This window comes from Anneissia japonica, unplaced genomic scaffold (assembly GCF_011630105.1).
Source record: "Anneissia japonica isolate Jap-2015-1 unplaced genomic scaffold, ASM1163010v1 scaffold287854_len485379_cov200, whole genome shotgun sequence".
In the NCBI taxonomy this organism is placed as follows: Eukaryota; Metazoa; Echinodermata; class Crinoidea; order Comatulida; family Comatulidae; genus Anneissia; species Anneissia japonica.
The window spans coordinates 221098-240613 of NW_022732005.1; the positions used below are offsets into that span (position 1 = coordinate 221098).

General features: G+C 33.6%; 1 protein-coding gene across 1 annotated transcript in view; it reads right to left on the bottom strand.

Moving 5' to 3' along the window:
• Positions 1 to 19516, bottom strand: part of LOC117115529 (fibulin-1-like) — a 33520-nt gene that overhangs the window by 2804 nt on the left and 11200 nt on the right. The window contains exons 3-14 of the mRNA XM_033259369.1: positions 16505 to 16670; positions 15793 to 15915; positions 12350 to 12469; positions 11540 to 11624; positions 10528 to 10682; positions 9555 to 9686; positions 8682 to 8816; positions 7806 to 7934; positions 6766 to 6882; positions 5995 to 6243; positions 5571 to 5691; positions 3887 to 4240 (exon numbers count right to left, since the gene is read on the bottom strand). Of these exons, the coding sequence (XP_033115260.1) occupies positions 3887 to 4240; positions 5571 to 5691; positions 5995 to 6243; positions 6766 to 6882; positions 7806 to 7934; positions 8682 to 8816; positions 9555 to 9686; positions 10528 to 10682; positions 11540 to 11624; positions 12350 to 12469; positions 15793 to 15915; positions 16505 to 16670 (1886 nt within the window). The remainder of the gene's footprint in view (positions 1 to 3886; positions 4241 to 5570; positions 5692 to 5994; positions 6244 to 6765; positions 6883 to 7805; positions 7935 to 8681; positions 8817 to 9554; positions 9687 to 10527; positions 10683 to 11539; positions 11625 to 12349; positions 12470 to 15792; positions 15916 to 16504; positions 16671 to 19516) is intronic.

A 19516-nucleotide genomic window follows, 5' to 3' on the forward strand; every position in this document is an offset into this window, starting at 1 on the left:
CATATATGTACATATATATAAACATATATATATATATATATATATATATATATATTATAATAATATTATTATTATTATTTCAATACAAACAAAATTCTACATCTAGTGGCCAAATTGCATGTAAAATAAAATTTCGTTAAAACGATTAAAAATAAATTACAGATTCACAAAAGATAACAAGGATCAGAATAAAAATAAATTTTAAAAACGGGTCAAGAAGTCAAAATTGTCGCGAACTCTATGGGAGTTCATAAACTTAGGTATTAAGAACTTTATGAAATACTGTATGGGATGGGACTCTTTCAAAATCTAAATGTTTTAGTAGCTAACTGTTTAGTAGCTAACTGTTGGACATTAAACAAAGAAACAGAAAGGAAATTAGAGGCAGCAGAGATGTGGTTTATAAGAAGAATGATGAGAATTTCATGGATGGAAAAAAAGTCCAATGAATCAGTACTGAATGATGCAAATCTAGAGAGATCATTAATCAAAACTATAAGACGGAGACAGCTACAGTTTTTAGGACACATCTGCCGTCACAAGGGTCTGGAATATCTGTCTATCACGGGGAAGATCGAGGGGAGACGCAGCAGGGGTAGACAAAGAATTACTTTTATTGGAAGTTTAAACTCATGGTTAACCAAAAACGGCAATAATAATGACCTTCTAAGGTTAGCTGAGGACAGATTTGAGTGGAGAACCATGATCGCCAATGTCTGTTCCAGACAGGGTACCTAAAGAGAGAGAGAGCTAACTGTGAAATTTTGGTTATAGTTCTTAAATTTCTGCCATGAAAACTGTGTCTAGTTTGTTGGAATAAGATGAGCAGTCAGTACAAATCTAGAGAGACCCCCCTTCAAATCTGTGATCTGGTTCTGGTGGATAAAGCCTACCTCCTAAGGACTCAAAAGAGTAAAAGTATAACAGGAGGGGTAGAAATAGTGTTGAATGATAGAAAAGGTCCACCGCTGCAGTTTAAGATGCACATTTGATAGTAAAATCTCAGAGTGTTTAGAGGTAGAGTAAGCGAAAATTACACCTCCAAAAAGGAGGCCAGAAAATTAGAATATTTAATCCATCAGTTCTACAGTAATAATAATGTTATTAACAGGCCTGGTTATTAATATTATGTCATCGGACTGATGACGTCATGACCAGGCTGAAGTAACAACACAGTCAGTTGAAAAAGATCGCCGATTGTGGTTGAAACGTCCATGTAAATACCGATGTTATTTTGGTTCATGCATAAATGAATGTTTTAACAACAATATTTGCATTACTAAACTTGAACTCTTAAACCATGTGCCTTAGGACTTGTTTCCATAAAATGTCTACACAGTTGCTACAGAGCCTTAATCACAATTGCTATAATGTGCTGTCCCTGGCGCAATCGGAAGCCACCTCAACTTGAATGTTGCAATTTTATTAAACCAAGCTTAGGGCAGTAGAGTTCTTTTTGGTCATGAAGGAAACCCTGGTCTCTGATTTGAACCTAGGATGTTGAGATCTTAATCATCAAATTATACCTCCACTTATTTTATGTGACAAATTGTTGTATGTGCCCATTATTATATTATACCCACATTTATTTGTCTCATGAAATTTGATAGTGTGGATGAGCTTAAGAGTAAATAAATTACTAAACAAATAATTATATTATTTAAAATAATAATTAATAATAATAATTAATTAATTATTGTTTTTCTTTTTAGTATTAGGAGACTTCAAAGTTTTGTTTCTATTTGTGCATGTAAAGCACAGAGAGGCAACATTTTTATCATGTTATTATTATTATCATTATTATCCACCAGGAGATATATGTTTTCAGTTGTGTAAGTTTGTGTGTGTGTGTCACGATTTGGTGTTTTCATGTGGTTTTTTTTGCATTCGAAATATCTCAAAAACAGCTGAACAGACATAATTGAAAATAACAGGGAGTGTTAGATATAACCCAATGAAGATATTATTAAATTTTGGTGACGGTCTGGAGTAGAGTGTGGATGTGAGGACCATTTAAAGGGATTTAAGAGCAAACGTACTAGACAAATATTTTTAAAAACAAGTCAACTGATATGAAAGAAATTATTGTGAAAGTTTAACAAAGTTACAAGGAAGAAATTATTAAGTGTTGGTGATGATCCAAATTCAGGTGTGAATTTCAGTGTTATTTAAATCCTAAGGTCCCAGACCTAAATATTTATAAAAATTATCAATGGCTTTAAATGACACTACTCAGAATATTAGTAGAGAGATTTATTTTATAGAAAGTGATTTGCGGTGGGCGGAGATATGCTCTCTACTTAGTGCTCTTGTTATTATTATAAATTGTATGAGGATGATAATAACAAAACAACAACAGAAAAGAGAGTAATTTTGTGAGTGGTAACATTTATTCAAAATGCCTGACAAACACCTAGTCAAAGAAGGAAACACTGCCCTCTTTGTCTACATTCCATGTTACCTACATACAAAAACAATTAAATGAAATCTTAGCTTAGTTACAGCTTTAGGCTAGATATACAATAGTATTCATTCAAACACACAGAGTACAATCCACATTTTAATTTAACTACACTTAATCTTCTTTTAATTACCTATAATTTCTCTTCATCAAATAACAGACTAGTGTTCAGTTTTTTTTTATTGAGGGCTAGGTTTAATCAAATCAAAAAAACATTATCTTACTTTTGAGTAAATTTTGTATCAATACCTGCACATACACAAATGAATAAAATAATAATAGTTCAACAATGTAAAGCAATTACAACTCTGAAATTTGTAGCATAGAGAAAAATAAAAATCACATTTTTCATAATTATCTAAATTTCTATTACTGTACTCGGATATATAAAATTCAATTAACATAAAAAAAAGATCTATCCTATATATTGGGTTGACGTTGTGAGGCATAGAGGTAGTAAAAATATTTTTGAAAACTGATCATGGTGGAACTGTGGTGAATTTGTAGCCTGCAGCATCCACCAACTAAAGGCCCTGTGGGACTGCAACATTTTAAGAATGAACTGGTGTATGTCCATATATAGTATAGTGATGATGTGCCTATATATGGTCATGATGTGACGTCATAATTACCTTATTTAGGTATGTCACATGTTTTTTGTCAAATACAAGTTGATAGTGTGAACAGCAGCTTAAGAACGAACCCCAGTCAAAAACAAATTAAGATAGGAATCCTGTCTCGGCCTATTTCAGATTGTTTATGCTTTTATTTTGTTGTAATGTAACCGGTTGTTGTTTTTTATGTATTTTATTGAGACAAAATAAATGAAATGAAAATGAAATGAAATTCAGGGATTAACGCTTTAGTTAATTAAATACACAAATTCTTGCTCTAGGTTTATCTATCTTTTACAGATCAAAAATTACTATTCTTTTCAAATTACAGTATATAAAAACGTTGCTACTTTTTCTATTTATTGCTGAGAATATCAACCTGAAAAAGATGGCAAAGAATAAATTCATTTCTATTGCTTTGTACTGTACAATATATACAGAGGTCAAAGTTCAACAAATGTTACCATTATCCAGAATTAGATCATGTAAATGTGAAAAAAATGCAAATTGGTTTAATTTAGTACGAACGTTATAATAATACTATTCTTTACCAATATTGGTCGATTTTGAAAGTTTATAAAACTAATTTTAAATGAAAGATCCGATTAAAAAAAAAAGCCTTCATCAGCTTTTCTGACCTTTTAAATAACCATTGAGCTGGAAATTACATAAGATTACATGAAATAAAAAGAATTATTATGTAAATCTATACTGTATATAATAAATATATACAAAATACAAAGACTTATATTTCATTTTTTACAGCCAAACCAATTAGCAAAAAAATCTTTCAATACATTATTGTCTTTAGTAGTTATATTTTGAAATATAAAGGAAGATTCGAGCAATATTCCGTCCTCGCAGAGTGTCCATGTAAAACATCTTTAACTCCAACTCCAGTTCAATTTCTCTTGGGCCCATGATTGAGGTAATCATATTAAGAGTTCCAACGTTGTACACGGCCCTCAAATCAAATTCACCTCTTTCATTGCCTTTATTCAGAGTGAACTCATATGTGTAGCCCGCTTGCGGAGTCGCTGTTAGACGGTAGACCATTGCCGGTACAGTTGGTAACGAATACCATGAGAGGTAAGTGTAAGTGATCGATGTTGGTTGGCTGATGCATACTGGGTCATCAATAGCACACAAACGGCGGATACATTTGCTGAAACAGAAATATCAAAGGGCAAAATATTAAACTATATCACGTATATAGTATAAGACTGGAACCTACAGATATGTACACACAGTGATAATGAACCCGTTTCCAGTGTATCTCTCTTTACTTAAAGCATGCCTGTATGTTAGATAAATAATATTGCTAAAAAATAATCTAACTCCACAAAACTATATAGCAATATGTATTATTTGTTGTGGATGGTGAAGAGCGGGGTCAGGGGTAGAAGGAAACTAGGGTAACGCTTCAAACTACATTACTATCAATACAAAAGTAAAAACTAGTACTAATAATTAGTTGTCATGTTATAACTGTTAGATTGTAATACTCCCAATCAATGCATTTCAATAAATATCCTTTATTATTTCATACTTTATTTGTATTATAAATATTCCCAAGTACACATAGCAGAATTTTCTATTTTTCTATATACAGTGTATCAAACATCTTATAATAACAAGATAGCGCTGTCGGCAGTTTACGTGTAACAAAACAGAAGCATCCACTCACGCAGAAAACGATAGTAATAATTGTAATTGAGAGAGGGCGTTATAGTTGTTATCATGGTTGTTGTTCCAGAGTTCGCACAAAGATCATAGATGTCAAAGTTGAAAAAATAATTTTAATTGAGAGAGTGCGCACTACACTGCATTGTTACAGAATTTGCACGCAGAAATCACAGAGAACGCCATCTCATTATTATAAGATCTTTGCAGTATATACAACTTCATACTTGCACTACATCAAACAAATCTTACCTTTAGTTCATTTGTAAGCGGCCTTACTCGTTATACACTCTGCAGCATTGCGATTATTTTTCTTTGCCAACTCGCTATGTGAATGACTACTATTATAAAGCGATGTTTCAATGCGGTTAAAAAAAACGGTGTTATTGCCAAGCAAGCTTTATGTTACCAAAAATATTATTATACCAAAAAAATATGTTGTTGATACTCTTTCCCTATTGTAAACTCTTGTTTCATGTTATGATTATGTTTTGTAAAAAATTAACACCAAATTAAAACACATTATTAATCATGCTATGTATAACTCAACAAAAACAGTAAGATACAATACAGATGAGAAAGTTACAAACTAGAGGAAAAGGAAATAAGGTAGGAAGCTTTGGAGACAAGCAAGCAAGGAAAAAGGAATATGCAGAAAAGTGGTTGAGCCTCATACAATAGGCCTCCTCATTAAGTCCTGCTTGGCACGAACCTACCTAGATGCCTAGGGAGATTCAATTGTTACCACATTGGCTGATCTTAGCAGTAACATATTTGGTAGTACCTTCACAGACTTTGAGCCATGCACTTACCTGTTATCTTTAGTGAAGTAAGGGGGACATTGTACGTAGTTGCACTTGAAGCTTCCCCCGATATTGAAACAGGTGTGTTCAGAACCACAGTTATCCAGACCTAGAGCACATTCATCTTTGTCTGAGGAATAAAATTAGTCAAATACTGGTATCAAATATCAGAAGTTTTAAAATTTTCTTACAGAAAGCATTCTTACACCAGACTTCTACTTAGTACTGCATATATACAAAGTATACTTATAAATAACTGATCAGTGGAGAAAAATTACAAGAAATGTTTTTATATGAAGGACATAATGTTTCTTCTTCTACTTCTATATTGTGTAAATTTTGTTGCCTGTACTTCATACCTTTTTGTAGAGATGATTGTGAAATAAACTAAATTGAATTTAATATAGCATATTTTCTTAAGGCAGAATCTTACCTTTACAAGTTCTACGATCAGATTGCAGAATATATCCAGCAGGACATCGGCATTCATATGATCCGAGTGTATTGTAGCAGATTCCACCACACAGACGCCCTCTACCGGCAAATAAACTGCATTCATCGTTATCTACACAGCTTCCATCCTCTCTTGTTCTATATCCACGCTCACAATAGCATCGGTATGAACCATACGTGTTCATACAGCGCTGCTGACATGGGCTTGAGATGGAACATTCGTCCCGGTCTGAACAAGGAAAAAAAAGATAAAATATAGTGACATAAATATTAATAGAATTATTATTATATCCAGTTTAAGCCTACATAATTCATTATTTTCACTTGGTGATGTTTTCTTCCATGAATAATTATGATACTATATGAAAAGAAAATTATTTATTGCAAACTGTATCAGTATACATATTTAGTTTACAAAAAAAGTTTTAAATCACAAAAAAAAAAAAAAAAATGCAAGATAAAATGAGGTCATGGGTCATTGGCAAGAAGTAAGTTGCAATAGATTCTCTATGGTTGATACTAGCTAACACTCTATAATTACTGATATATGCCAAAACCATTATTTTTGTGCTTATGGATTCAAATTATTTACCCATTACTGTATAAGAAAAATAAAAATCTTTTCGTGACTTTCTGTACATTTCGTCTGTTTTTGCTATACATGACAGGAATAGTTGCTTAAAAAATAACCATGATTTAAACTTATTTAATTTAACAGACACCATCAGACACAGTTAACCCCTGGAATTACCTTTACAAGTTCTACCATCTGTGTTGAGTTCAAAGCCATCGTTACATGAGCATTGGAAGCTGCCTGGTGTGTTGGTACATTTGTGTTGGCACACTCGTCGCTGGCACTCATCCACATCTGAAGACCATTGCAAAATATAATGTGATTCATATTTGATCTTTTAACATCCAAAGACCTAAAAAAAGACTGATCCTTACGTCTGTTTACAGACTTCAATCAATATAATCTTTATTCATCCCACATGGGGAAATTCTTGAAAACAGGACTGAATACAATGGATAATAATACAATACTATCTTAATTTATCATAATTTCATTTACAAAACATTAAAATTATTTTATTTTTATTTAAGAGCATCAATACCAGTTAGAACATATGAATTTCACTTCCGTTTTGTCCTACACACATGACTTTTGTACCCGAGACCATGTAGTGATATTTCAAACTCACGGAATAGGGCATGTTCTGGAGTTTTCAAAATATATTTACATTTAGCTAAAATTTGTTTGTCACAAATGAATAAAAGACTGTGCAATGCACTTAGTCTCCATCAGAAGTAGTCAGATTTTGTTTATACCTTGTTTCGTGAACTAAAGATTGTCAGAGGATGGAGGAAAAAAATAAAAATGAAAATTTTGCTTTCTTATTTAGCAAATATATTTGCCAAAAACATCCAAACAGAGAAGGGAATAAAAATAAAATTTTATTGGTGAATGTAAACAGTGTAGTATGGGATGGTTAAATACTTTAAATTTAAATAATTACAAAGAAATATACATAGTTTTTGAGTTTTCAGGGCAGTGGCTGAAATTTCCATTTTTTGCTGGCAGCGGATGTGCTAACTGGCCAAAAACACAGTTTTATTTTAATTCGAAATCATCATTATTAGCAGGCAGCAGGTTCGCAAAAAAAGGTAAAGAAAGTCTCAACTTAGCCCTCCCATCATGCAAATCCTGACACAACCGCTACTCTTACCCCTTCCCATGCCATACTACACTGATATGTTTCAACAATATGCACAGTGTTGCATAAGTCGTACCTTCACATCTGCCTGTGATCCTGTTGGCAGTATATCCTTGTGGACACTGACAAGAAAAGCTTCCTTGTCTGTTTACACAATTCTGACCAACTAAACAGTTATGCGTTTGTTCTGCGCACTCATCAACATCTGAAATATATCAAAGCATCCATGTAAAATATGAAAACTCTATGGTACCAGGAACATTAGAATATAAGAATGCAAATGTAGGTCTATAGTCATGAATTTTCATACTATATTTTGGTGTTGCGTTCATCAGGGTCATGCTGTTAACCTGCATGTGGTAACCCTGCTATTACTGTTCCAGTCAACTGATAACAGTAACTAGAATCTATTATTATTAGCGATTATTCGCTAAAGGAAGCTACATTAACACCTGTGTAGCTCTAGTGATTAGGGATTCACAGGACCAAACAAACAAAAATATCTTATTAATGATATCAAAAAAATTCAATATTTGTCACTATTGGTTTTGTAAGTCAAAAAAAAAGAAATAAATTTAATAATATATAAATAAATCAACCAATAAAAAATTAATAAATACTCCAGGTTGTAAAAAACTGATTTATTTATAGACAATTTCTTAGCTTCTGGTTGACAACAACCACTGAATTCCTCTAGGAAGGAAGGCTTCTATTATTAGGAAGCTTTCGATTGCACGACGACGGTAGGATGTAGAACGTAATGACATCACAAAAAGTCATCTGCGCATGCGAGAACGTTAAGGTCACCTCGTCGAGTAGATTCTGGAACGCAATTTGGCCAAATCTACGTATGTGGATAACGTAGCACGCCAGGTAGGATGGTCACGCATGAGTGATTCCATTCTAGCGTCGCGTCGTCGCACAAATCAAAAGCTCCTTAGTATCTCCTTACCGACACAGTTCTGGCCAACTTCATCATACTTATATCCTGTTGGGCACCTTCTCCGACATTGGTATCCTCCAATGGTATTCTGACAAATGGTATTTGAGCGACAAGCATTGGCCTCTTCCTCACACTCATTAATGTCTATGAGAAAATATCAAAAACCTATATAATTTGGACTTATACGTTTACATCCTTGGCACAATTTTGTAAAACAAAAATGCGTCCACAAACACAAAAACTTAAAGACAAATATTTACAAGACAAATAAAAAACTAAAACCCATCTCAAAACAGCTTAATTTAATCCCTTCTTCCCTCCTCCACCTTCCCTGAACAATTTAAATTTTACCCCTCTCCACTAAAGAAAGGAGATGAGGGAATAGCAGCTTATATACAAGCCTTAGTCAAGAATTGTTCATGCTTTGTTATTTAGTGTATTATGTAGTATGTAGTACATGAATTGTTGTTGTTATTGCCATATTTTAAAGTTCCTACCAGTGTATAAATTACTGTTATTCGTGTATAATCCCACACCCCACCCCACTAAGAACAAAATTAATCCAAGGACAAGAAATGCAGGCCTAGAAGGGATGCATTTACATAATTGATCTGATTGGGTTTGGGATGTGGATGAGTGTGTAGGGTTCTGTGAGTGTATGTGTGACTTGTGACCCTGTTTCTTTTTTGTGTGTTTTTCTATTTATATCTTTGTTATATTTATATGCTTGTAAATATTCTATGACATCCTGTTATTGGCAAGTAATTGCTGTTGTATGTGGTTTTTGAAATAAAGAATAAAGAAATAAATAGGTTTAGCTAAGACAACAATAAACAATAAATACAGAGAAACTATATCAAATCTGATAACATCAGCATTTACCAATGGTACACTGGTTACTTCCGTCAACTTTGAACCCTCTGCGGCAGTTCTCACACCTGAAACGACCTCTATAGTTGATGCACCTTTCTTTTACAGTACAAGTATGGGTGCCAAGCGCACACTCGTCAATATCTGACAGAAGGATAATGAAATGTCAATATTGTTTTTAAGAAGTTTTTTAACACTATTAATTTTTTATGTTAAAAAATTTTGATTAGCCTATATATGGGCATGAGATGATGATGTCATAACACACCCATATAATATTGTTACATTAAGTTTGTGTAAATTACAAACGATTAGTGGGAACACTTCAAATCAAATGCACATAAAAGATAATATTAGATCCTATTTGTCAAACGACAATTTGCCAAAATAATTTTTTATTAAAATTTTAGAATATATAATCTATTTTTTAATTTTTATTGTTTGTTATGACTCTTGGTAGCATGTTTGAATTAAGGTCACATTTCTGTTATTTTCTACAGTTATATAATATAATGCATTCCAGTTTAATTGAAGACTACATAAATGTGGCAAAGACAAGCCAAACCCAGTCACTCGTCGCAAAAATCGATTTTGAGTTATTAATACAGTGTTAGAGAGTAAAATAATAGCTATAAAATGGTTAAAAAATCATTCAAATCGGACATTTCCTCATGAAGTTACAAGCGTTTAACCACACAGCTGTTTAAAGAACAATATATGAGAAATTCACTGTCAAAGTTTATAATTTCAGGCATTTCTCATGCAGAAACTATCTTTACAAGTGTTGTTTTAACATTGAAAATGAGGAAAATAACAGCATAGAATGATGTGTAGATATATAAAGGTTAGTTTAGTGCAATAAAATAGATTTTTTAAAAATTTGATATTCCAGCATGTTTTGGTCATTTTCTCTGAAACACGATTTGCGACGAGTGACCGGTTTGGCTTGTCTTTGCCATAAATGTTAATTCTATGTTAATCTAACCATCACAGAGCTGGGTGAGAGCGTTCACCGTGTATCCAGTGCCACATGGTGTTATGCGTGTACACTTGTAGCTGCCGGGACTATTCTCACAGCGAGATCCCTGGGAGCACGCATTTATGTTTTGTACACACTCATTAATATCTGAGAAAAAAGAACTATATTAATACACAAAATTGCACATGCAGGCTAAGTCACTGTAGTCTGAGGACACTAAAAATTAAACATGCGCCCTCTCCCAATACGAGAGAGCTGTTAGTTAGAATTACTATGGCATTGGTTCTGTCAATGAAAAATTACCATAATAATATCAAAGATAACATCAGCAAATTAAAAAAAAAAAACAATGATAATAATAATGTAAATGATGATGACCACACTAATGGTAGCAACAACAACTACTACATATGAACAACAACAATAAAAATATAATGCACATTTGTAAAGTGCATAGAAGATGACAATATGTATCTTATAAGTCATCGTTATCATATTATAACTTATTACATCAAATCTAACATGCACAAAATAGCATCCACAGATTCCGAGACAGAGTATGTAGTTCATTGATTCAGTTTCCATTATGAATTTACATCGTTGGTAAACAGAAGAAACATAATAAAGTTTTTAGTATCTCACACAACACAAACATGACACACTAAAATATCATGATTCTTCAATTGGGAATTATAAAATTTACTAACTATATGCGCCACACTGCAGGACAAATATAAATTTCATTTCATTCTTTCAATAAGCACTGATGTATTATCTTTCCAGCAGCAATAGAATTAATTCTATATTATTGTACCACCCCGATACATCAAAACGTGGTTACCAACAAAACAACAACAGAACAAAAGTAATGGTCGCGAAACCAAGTTTGCATCTTAACCACAAATCTAAGGTTCAAAGTTCAAATCAAATGTGTTTCTATTTGCAGTCACAGCACAATTGCAATTTAAGTCGTGTAGACACATATGATTATTCTATTGCAAAACAATTAATTTTCTATCTTCTTTCGCAGCGGAATGATCCAACTTCATTAATGCAAGTCTCACCCAGTTGACAAGTCCTCGAATCCTGGCATTCATCAATGTCTGGTTTAAACACAATTTGATAAAAAAAAATAATTACCAAAATGGTACTAAAATTATTTATGATCAATGAAATACTAAAATGACATGACACTAAAGATAATAGCAGCATTAGGTTGATAATTATTTCAAGAACAGTAACATATTTTTCTGATTATAATTTATTATTATTTATTAATTTATTAATTAAAACTTAATACCATGAGAATAATATAATAATAATTCTCAATAAAAACCTAAAGAGAAATGACTAACACACTTTGTTTCAATTTTGGTATCATTTCATTCAATAAGCATTAACTTGGAATCATAATAGTAAGCTTAGGTCCTATAAATTGATTGATAATCATTATCTACATTCAAACTATGCATGTTGGGGAAGATGGTTCAAATCTTAAGGGTGGAGCCTGCATACCCAAAACTATACCTCCTAGAACCATTGTATTTTGCTTTCATTCAATTATCCTTGGTACAAGTATCACTATGACACCTCAGTCGAATGTTCAAGCAGTTAATAGCAGGGGTGCCACAACATACATCTATAATATCAGCGCTGGTTCAAGCGACACACTCGTCTATGGTTCTCGTGATAGAACAAGTCTTCTCGGATAAGGACTATAAACCGTAGGCCCAGTACACAAGAACCCAGTACATCTTTTGAGACGAGTACAGTTACCCCAGTGTACTGGTCCATACAGCATTAGGTCTTTTGCAGGACGTAAACCTACCACTGCAGGATCTTCCATCAGACTGTAGTATGTAGCCTGCGTCGCAAGTGCAGATGACCCGGTCGCCTGTGTCAGTACACTGGTGCTCACATGGCGAAGTAGAACATCTATCGCCATTAACTAAAAAAAAAAAAACCAATATACATGACATGACATGAACTTACCAGAGTGTCAATCAAACCTATCAACTGACCAATCAGAACAGAGCCTGGAATATGCACGTGTCCTTCAAGCGCATGTGTTTACAAACATTTACACTATTGTTTTGTGAACCTTAGCAACAATTCCTCAGGGGTGGGACTTAGCGGAAATGTCAATTTTGATATATAGTAACACCCACTTTTTGGCTAATTAGCGTACCCGCTGCTACGAAAAATTGGAATTTCAGGAAAAAAATTATTTAAAAAATTTTTTTATTAAGCCAGCCACTGCACTCAGAAAAATATTCTCCTCCGCATGGATGTTGCTAAATAAGGAAACAAAATTTTATTTTTATTCCCCCCCCACCCTCCTCTGACGATCTTTATAAAAAAAAGTTCTCGAAACAAGGCATAAGCCTCGCCACACTACCTGAAAAAACTTGTATTGTATGAAGTACAATATATTTAATAATATTATTTTATAAAATTATAAGAATAAAATGTGTTCAGAATAACACTGAGGAAGCAAGTTTAATGAAGGTTCCATGAACAAAGAAATTTTTAAAGGAAATTGATGGGAATTTCATCTGAATCTCAAGGCCAAGGACAAGACAATAATTCCAGCAAAAAGTTCAAGTTAAAGAGGATTAACACGTCACATGTAACTTGGCAATTACAAGGAAGTTGTTAAGGATGTAGCAAGGGTGTCTGCTTCGTTAGCATCTCCAGTGTTTCAGGGTTAATACTCACGCAATGTCCATGTAAAACAGAAACAATGAGTAAGGATTGTGTTATATTATTATTATTACTACTTGAGAAAGACCTGTAATTAGTTCCCTCAAGAATACACTGCATTTGAAGATGTACAAAGAAAAAAAGGAAAGTATTATGTGCTTATGTAAATATAAACACATCCCCAAATCTTGTGAGTTTAGTAGGTTCCCCTCCTCATGAGGATTCGAACCCAAGATCCTAAGATTATATATTGTTTTAGTAACCAGGTGCATAGTAAGCAATTAGTAGAGCTCCGCATAGTACCCTATAGGGAAATTATTGTACGAAGGTTAGATTTAATGCTTGAAAAAATTTCCTGAGGGCTTGCAAGGCCCGAAGGAAATTTTTGAATGCATTAAATCTAACCTAAGTATAATAATTTTCCATTTAGTGTACGATGCATGCTCTACTAATTGCTTTATAAGTCAATCACCGTCTTTTAATTTTAGTTTTTTTATAACCAACTGTTGTAGCAGTCATCGGTTGCTATAGTGATATGATCAGTATACGTGTGCGTATTTAAATTTAGCTGTGCGTATGCTGATTTTTGCTCCTGCAATATGCGTTTAACTACACATCAGCAGCACAGTACAGTACGGATACGATGACGGATGAATAACATTTGTAATTTGTATTGTGTTAGAATGAACTTGTTTGTAATGCTATTTTGATAGACTTTCGTCAAAGAAATAAACATTTCAGCATTCGAGAGAGAGAGGTCGGTGCATGCAGACAGGTAAAATCGTGCGAAGATTTCATAACTAGGCTAGGCTACGGTCTAGAAAGTAGTAGTAGTAGGAGGCCAGCGTGGCCTCCTGCCTGGCCATAGGCCTACATCTAAATTTGTTCCTGGAGTCTTTAAAATAGGTATAGAATATTCCTATTAAACGTTCAGTTTGTTGTGTTTATGAGGGTCCATTGATTCAATGAATTCCTTAAATATTCATACTTAATATTGAATTTGAAGTAACATTCTTCGAGTTCTTAATAACTTGTTTACGAAAGCAATTTTCAATTACAATTCAATTTTTATCGCGGTGCGCGATGTATTCGCGGTGACAAAAAAATGAGGAATTTTTTTTGCACACGAACCTAAAAAAAATCAAGCCAAGCGTCCACTAATAGAAAAATTAGTGGACGCTGGGGAATAGGCAAATAACATTGGGAGTTACAGTGATGATGTCACGATTGACTTATAATAGCTATTATTAGACAGATGTTGATCTGCGTTGTTGTAAATTATTTCCTAAGTGGATCTGTGATCTATCCGGTCTCAGAAATTTGAGAATCTTCTTGTATCTCTTTGCCATCCCACTTAAATTTCCTTGTTTCTGGGTTAATCAGAACTGAATAAATAGGGATCCGGATCCTGCTAACCGTTAGCTGCCGTGCGTTCACGGCGAAAATCGCGATCCGGATACCAAGAAGATATGATGATCGAATCATTGGCCAATAGGAAACTGTAAACTGGAAACGCGTATGTGTGATTGGTTGATGATAAAAAACATGTTCAACTTGCTAACCGATAGCGCTCCGGATAGTGCCCGGATCCTGGTAACGGTTAGCACTAACCTTTTAGGGTGCTCTCACACAGGTACTAACGGTTAGCGCTAACGGTTAGCTCCCGATCCAGATACTAGGGCTCTTGTGTGAACCTGACCTCAGTTAAAATTACAATGTAAGATTGTACATTTTTGCAAAATCTTACTCAGTCTCAACAATCTGAAAATTGAACTAGCTATAATCTCTTTGTTGCTTTGTCTATCTGACACACAGTTTAAATATACTGTAGGTTGGTATGATATTATATGGTGAATTTTATTGGATTTACTTTCTCTACATTCTTATAATCACTGACATCAGCTTCACATGTAAATGTTAAATAATAATAGTTGGATTTGTAGAGCGCATCATGTGAAAAAGTTTCTATGCGCTTGGTGATTGAGCTCTTTGATTTGGACATTTTGAGAAAAAAGAAAGTTGAAGTTATTTTATGAAACTAAAAAAAACCTACTCCTTAAACTAAGGCATGGTTAGAGGTATAATATGCTTTCCACTTCAATAATGTTTTTATATGTCAAGTGATTTTACCATTGGAAACATATATCATCATTAAAAATAGAAAGTCCTGTTTCATAAGCTTAATATATATAAGCTTAATATGTAATAAAAGATATTTAAGCAATTTAATACAATTTGAACCATGTGCATGTTAATAGATATATAGTTAAAAAATAATAAGGAAGTTTTTTTAAGTTTCTATATATCATAACATTTTACAGTATATTTTTTGTTATTTATTTTATTTTGTTATTCAACTTCATTCACAGAGGGTGACCCAAAACAGCAGTATGCCGATGATCATGGGGCAATCACAATTTCCATGACATCTTGCCAACAATTATTTAATAATCTATCTTTCCATCTGTTAACATGCACATGGGTAATTTTGTACACTGGAGGACCAATGACTTAAATGTCTCTTATGAAAGATGGTGCATTACAGTAGCAAAGCAGACTTAAACTTACCAGGAACACAAGTAATGCGATCTGATTGAAGGATGTATCCGGGATTACATTCGCAGCGGTAGGAGTCTGGCGTATCAATGCAGCGGTGCTGGCAAACTCCTGGTGCCAGACACTCATTCATTCCTGAATAAAAATTTAATTTTTTTATCTCTTACATACAATTATAAAAACAAAATTTGGCCTACATACTCTAGAATAAATCTTTAAATAAATATCAAAAAGTTTTTTTTATTCAACATTTTACCAGCTAATTTAATATCAGTTATTATTAATTAATCATTATATTGATATATGCATATATTGCTGGAGCAATTTTTATCAAAATAAGTCCAAACCTGGATCAATCTTGGCATGACAGGTTTGTGCATAAAGTAGCAATAAAAGCAAACATAGCAATTACAATTGGGAGCCTTTCCAAAAAAAAAAAAAAAAAATCAGGCAAAACACGCATTAAGCTGGAAATTTTGAACAACTGATTCGTTTTTAACAATTTTTAATTTGCACTCTAAAATCGTAAGAGTTTCTGGTTAATTTATTTTTCATGTATAATATTTTATTTGTGATTAGATGGGCATAAAACTGTATACCGTACTTAGTTCTTTTCATATATTTTTATAAGAAATAGAAAATAAATAAACTCATTACTATTTGTACTGGATACTGCGTTTAAAAAAATTGTAGTGACCTTTAAAAAAAAGTGTGAAAAATTTACCATTGATAGTTGTAGCGGTAGGATCTGGAATATTCCCGGCAGCTCCATCTACGCAACAAGACATAAACGCTCTCCTACAAAGTGTTCCCAAGTCCGGTATATCGGCATTGCAGTCCATCCCTTGTTCCCTCGCTTCTGTTCCAAGTCGACAACATTTGCAACATTGCTAGATTACACACACAAAAAAAATATATATAATTTAATACCAAAGAAATGTGATTCTCTAAACTGATGTGAATAATGCCACCATGAGTGACAAGTCACCATGGTGATACTACGTATGGCCAATCACCATGGTAAACACAAGTGAAAAGACACCATAACACCCTGAGTTGCAGACTTCTCAAGTTCGTAAAATGCATTTCCATAACTATGTCTTCAAAATTGCTGTAGAAAATTATTTGCCTTGAGTATAAGATATAGTTGCTCAAAATTGCAGTACATCTCATTTGGAATTTCAAACAATCTGGACGGGATGAAGATTTATGGATAACTTTTTTAGGACGATCGGCCCACTTTCTTCGGGCCCGATTGTCTGTAATTTGATGTGGAATTTCAAACACACAGGACATGATGTAGATTTATCGGACACTTTTCCTTAGTTTTCTCAATCATTTATCAGTAAACTGAAAAGTATTAGTTAATGTTACCAAAGATTGTGAATGAAAAGGCATTTATTCTGGACCTATATATTTATGGGTCTAGGCATATGATAAGTTTCCATAGTATTTTTGTCTATTTCCGTACGTCCGTAATTAGGTAAAATTCTGTAGAAAAAGGCTTACTACGGAAAGTCTGGAGTTGGAAAACACCATTGAAACGCTAACAGTAAAGTCACCATGGTAACACTAAGGGTGTGTTCGGGCGAGAACAGGACAAAGTTACATAAGGTTCTTACTGGTACTGTATTTTATCCGCGGGTGGTCTACCGTGCAGAACTCGGACGTAAAACCTAAGGTATTATTCAAATGGTGAGTTGCCCTGGACCCTTACGTCACCCAGCTGGTCACCCCAAGTTTTAATTAAAAAACAGACTTTGGCGTTGGTCCACTCACATAATATTGTTGTCTCAAAATCAAGTAATGATTACCGAAGAAGCTACAACAATAATAAAGCATACATTGCAAACTCCCAATAAATCGCAGATGTGCATTTTTGGTGTATAAACCATGAATAAACTTTCATTCATTTGACAACTATAGTTTAAAAACAGAAAATTACTACCACTGTTAAACGAATAAGCAGTGGTTCCATGATCATGTATGCATGTGGCAGATGTATGTAATGAGTTATGAGTCTGGGTTCTAGGTTAGCCCTCAGTTTAAACAATTTAATTTATCAAGCTTTTCAGTTTGTTTTTGGAAATAAACTATAACAGAAGCAGGGAACATGAACCTTTAATCATACTTTACTTCTGGCGCGTGTTGAAACAATCAAAGGGGATTAAGTGATAAAAAATGCTCCTTGCTGCTAACGCATGCTGCTTTTGCTCCTCCAAAAACACTGCAATTTGCAGCATTGGATTATCAGCAGATATCAGCAGACAGTCCGCGTTAAGCATCCATTCGGGCTGGAACTGGAAATTACCGTTTCCGGATTTACCACATGTTAGACTCCACAAAAAATTTTCCCGAATGCACCCTAAGAGTGACAATTCACTTTAGTAATACTCTAAGTGGCAATTCACAATGCTAAAACTATGACTGACAAGTCAGGGCACCATGGTAACATTATGAGTGACAATTCCCTATATCAGAAACTTACATGGCTGTACCACCTGCCAAGAAAAAATAAATTAAAAAAATTATTCAGCCATCCGGGAGAGGTGGACTCATCTGGTATAATGAAACATGCAATGTTGAACATGATGCTATGGTCCACACAAAGAATATACAAAGTGCCACTATTTATGTATCACTTAATTGTAAAGGAACTTTTGTAATCACTTTGCTAAACTTTTGCACTACTGTACATTGAATTTATCAATTTAAACTTTAACTATTACACAAATAAAAAAAGTTCATTTTACCCATGGGCAATATTGACAAAACCTCCCTGGATCAGGTTTAGTAAAGATTTCACAATTATTTTATAGCAACAAGAAATTTTTCTTTAATAAGTTAAATTTTAACTCCCAATATACCATTTTCTTTTTAAAGAAAACTTTTTCTTTTTTAAAATCTCTTTGACATGGCAAAGAAAACACAGCTTCTATTACGATTTTGATGTGATTGATCGTAATCCAGCCGAGATCTACATCAAGAACAAACAAAATATGTGAGCATAAGGCAATCACCTGTGCAGGGGAACACGTCACCTGCAGGTAGACTGACGTTCTTCTTTTACGCCAATGGGCCCAAACTTGGTGGCCACAACGGCAAGTGCAGAAGCAGAGATGAGCCACAGAAAATTAATAACAACGAGATATGACAGTAACAGCAGCTGACATGGACCACCAACGTTAAGACAGGAGATGGACAGAAAGTTGATGGTTGTATGCCAACTTCCTAAGGCCAACAAACTATCGAGATACAAGACAATAATAGTTTGACACACATTGCGTAGCACGCTATACTCTCAACTGTTGACTTTAACTCAATCATATTTTCATATTTTAAAGATAATAATCAAATCATATTCTAAAAATGTATTATTCCAATTATGCTATATTATGTTATTATTGTCTCCAAATAGATAGTATTAGGCATAAATGTTCTTTAAACCATTATGGGTTTGAGACTGATATTGATCCTTTGAATGTGTGTACCGCCATTGTACAATTTATAACTAATCTATGATTATAGTGCTTTAATGGAAAGAAGAATCTTATCGTATATCCAATAAAATTACTGTTATACAACTAAAGAAAGATGGTAATTGCTGCGAAGCAGCCAATTCATATTCTTGACAGCAATTTGACCTCTGAAAGGTCATTGTTTGTCAAAAAACGAGTGCCTAAGACGACTGAAAAGCGGAGTTTCCTTCTTTCGTTCTGCCGGGTAAAATCAATTA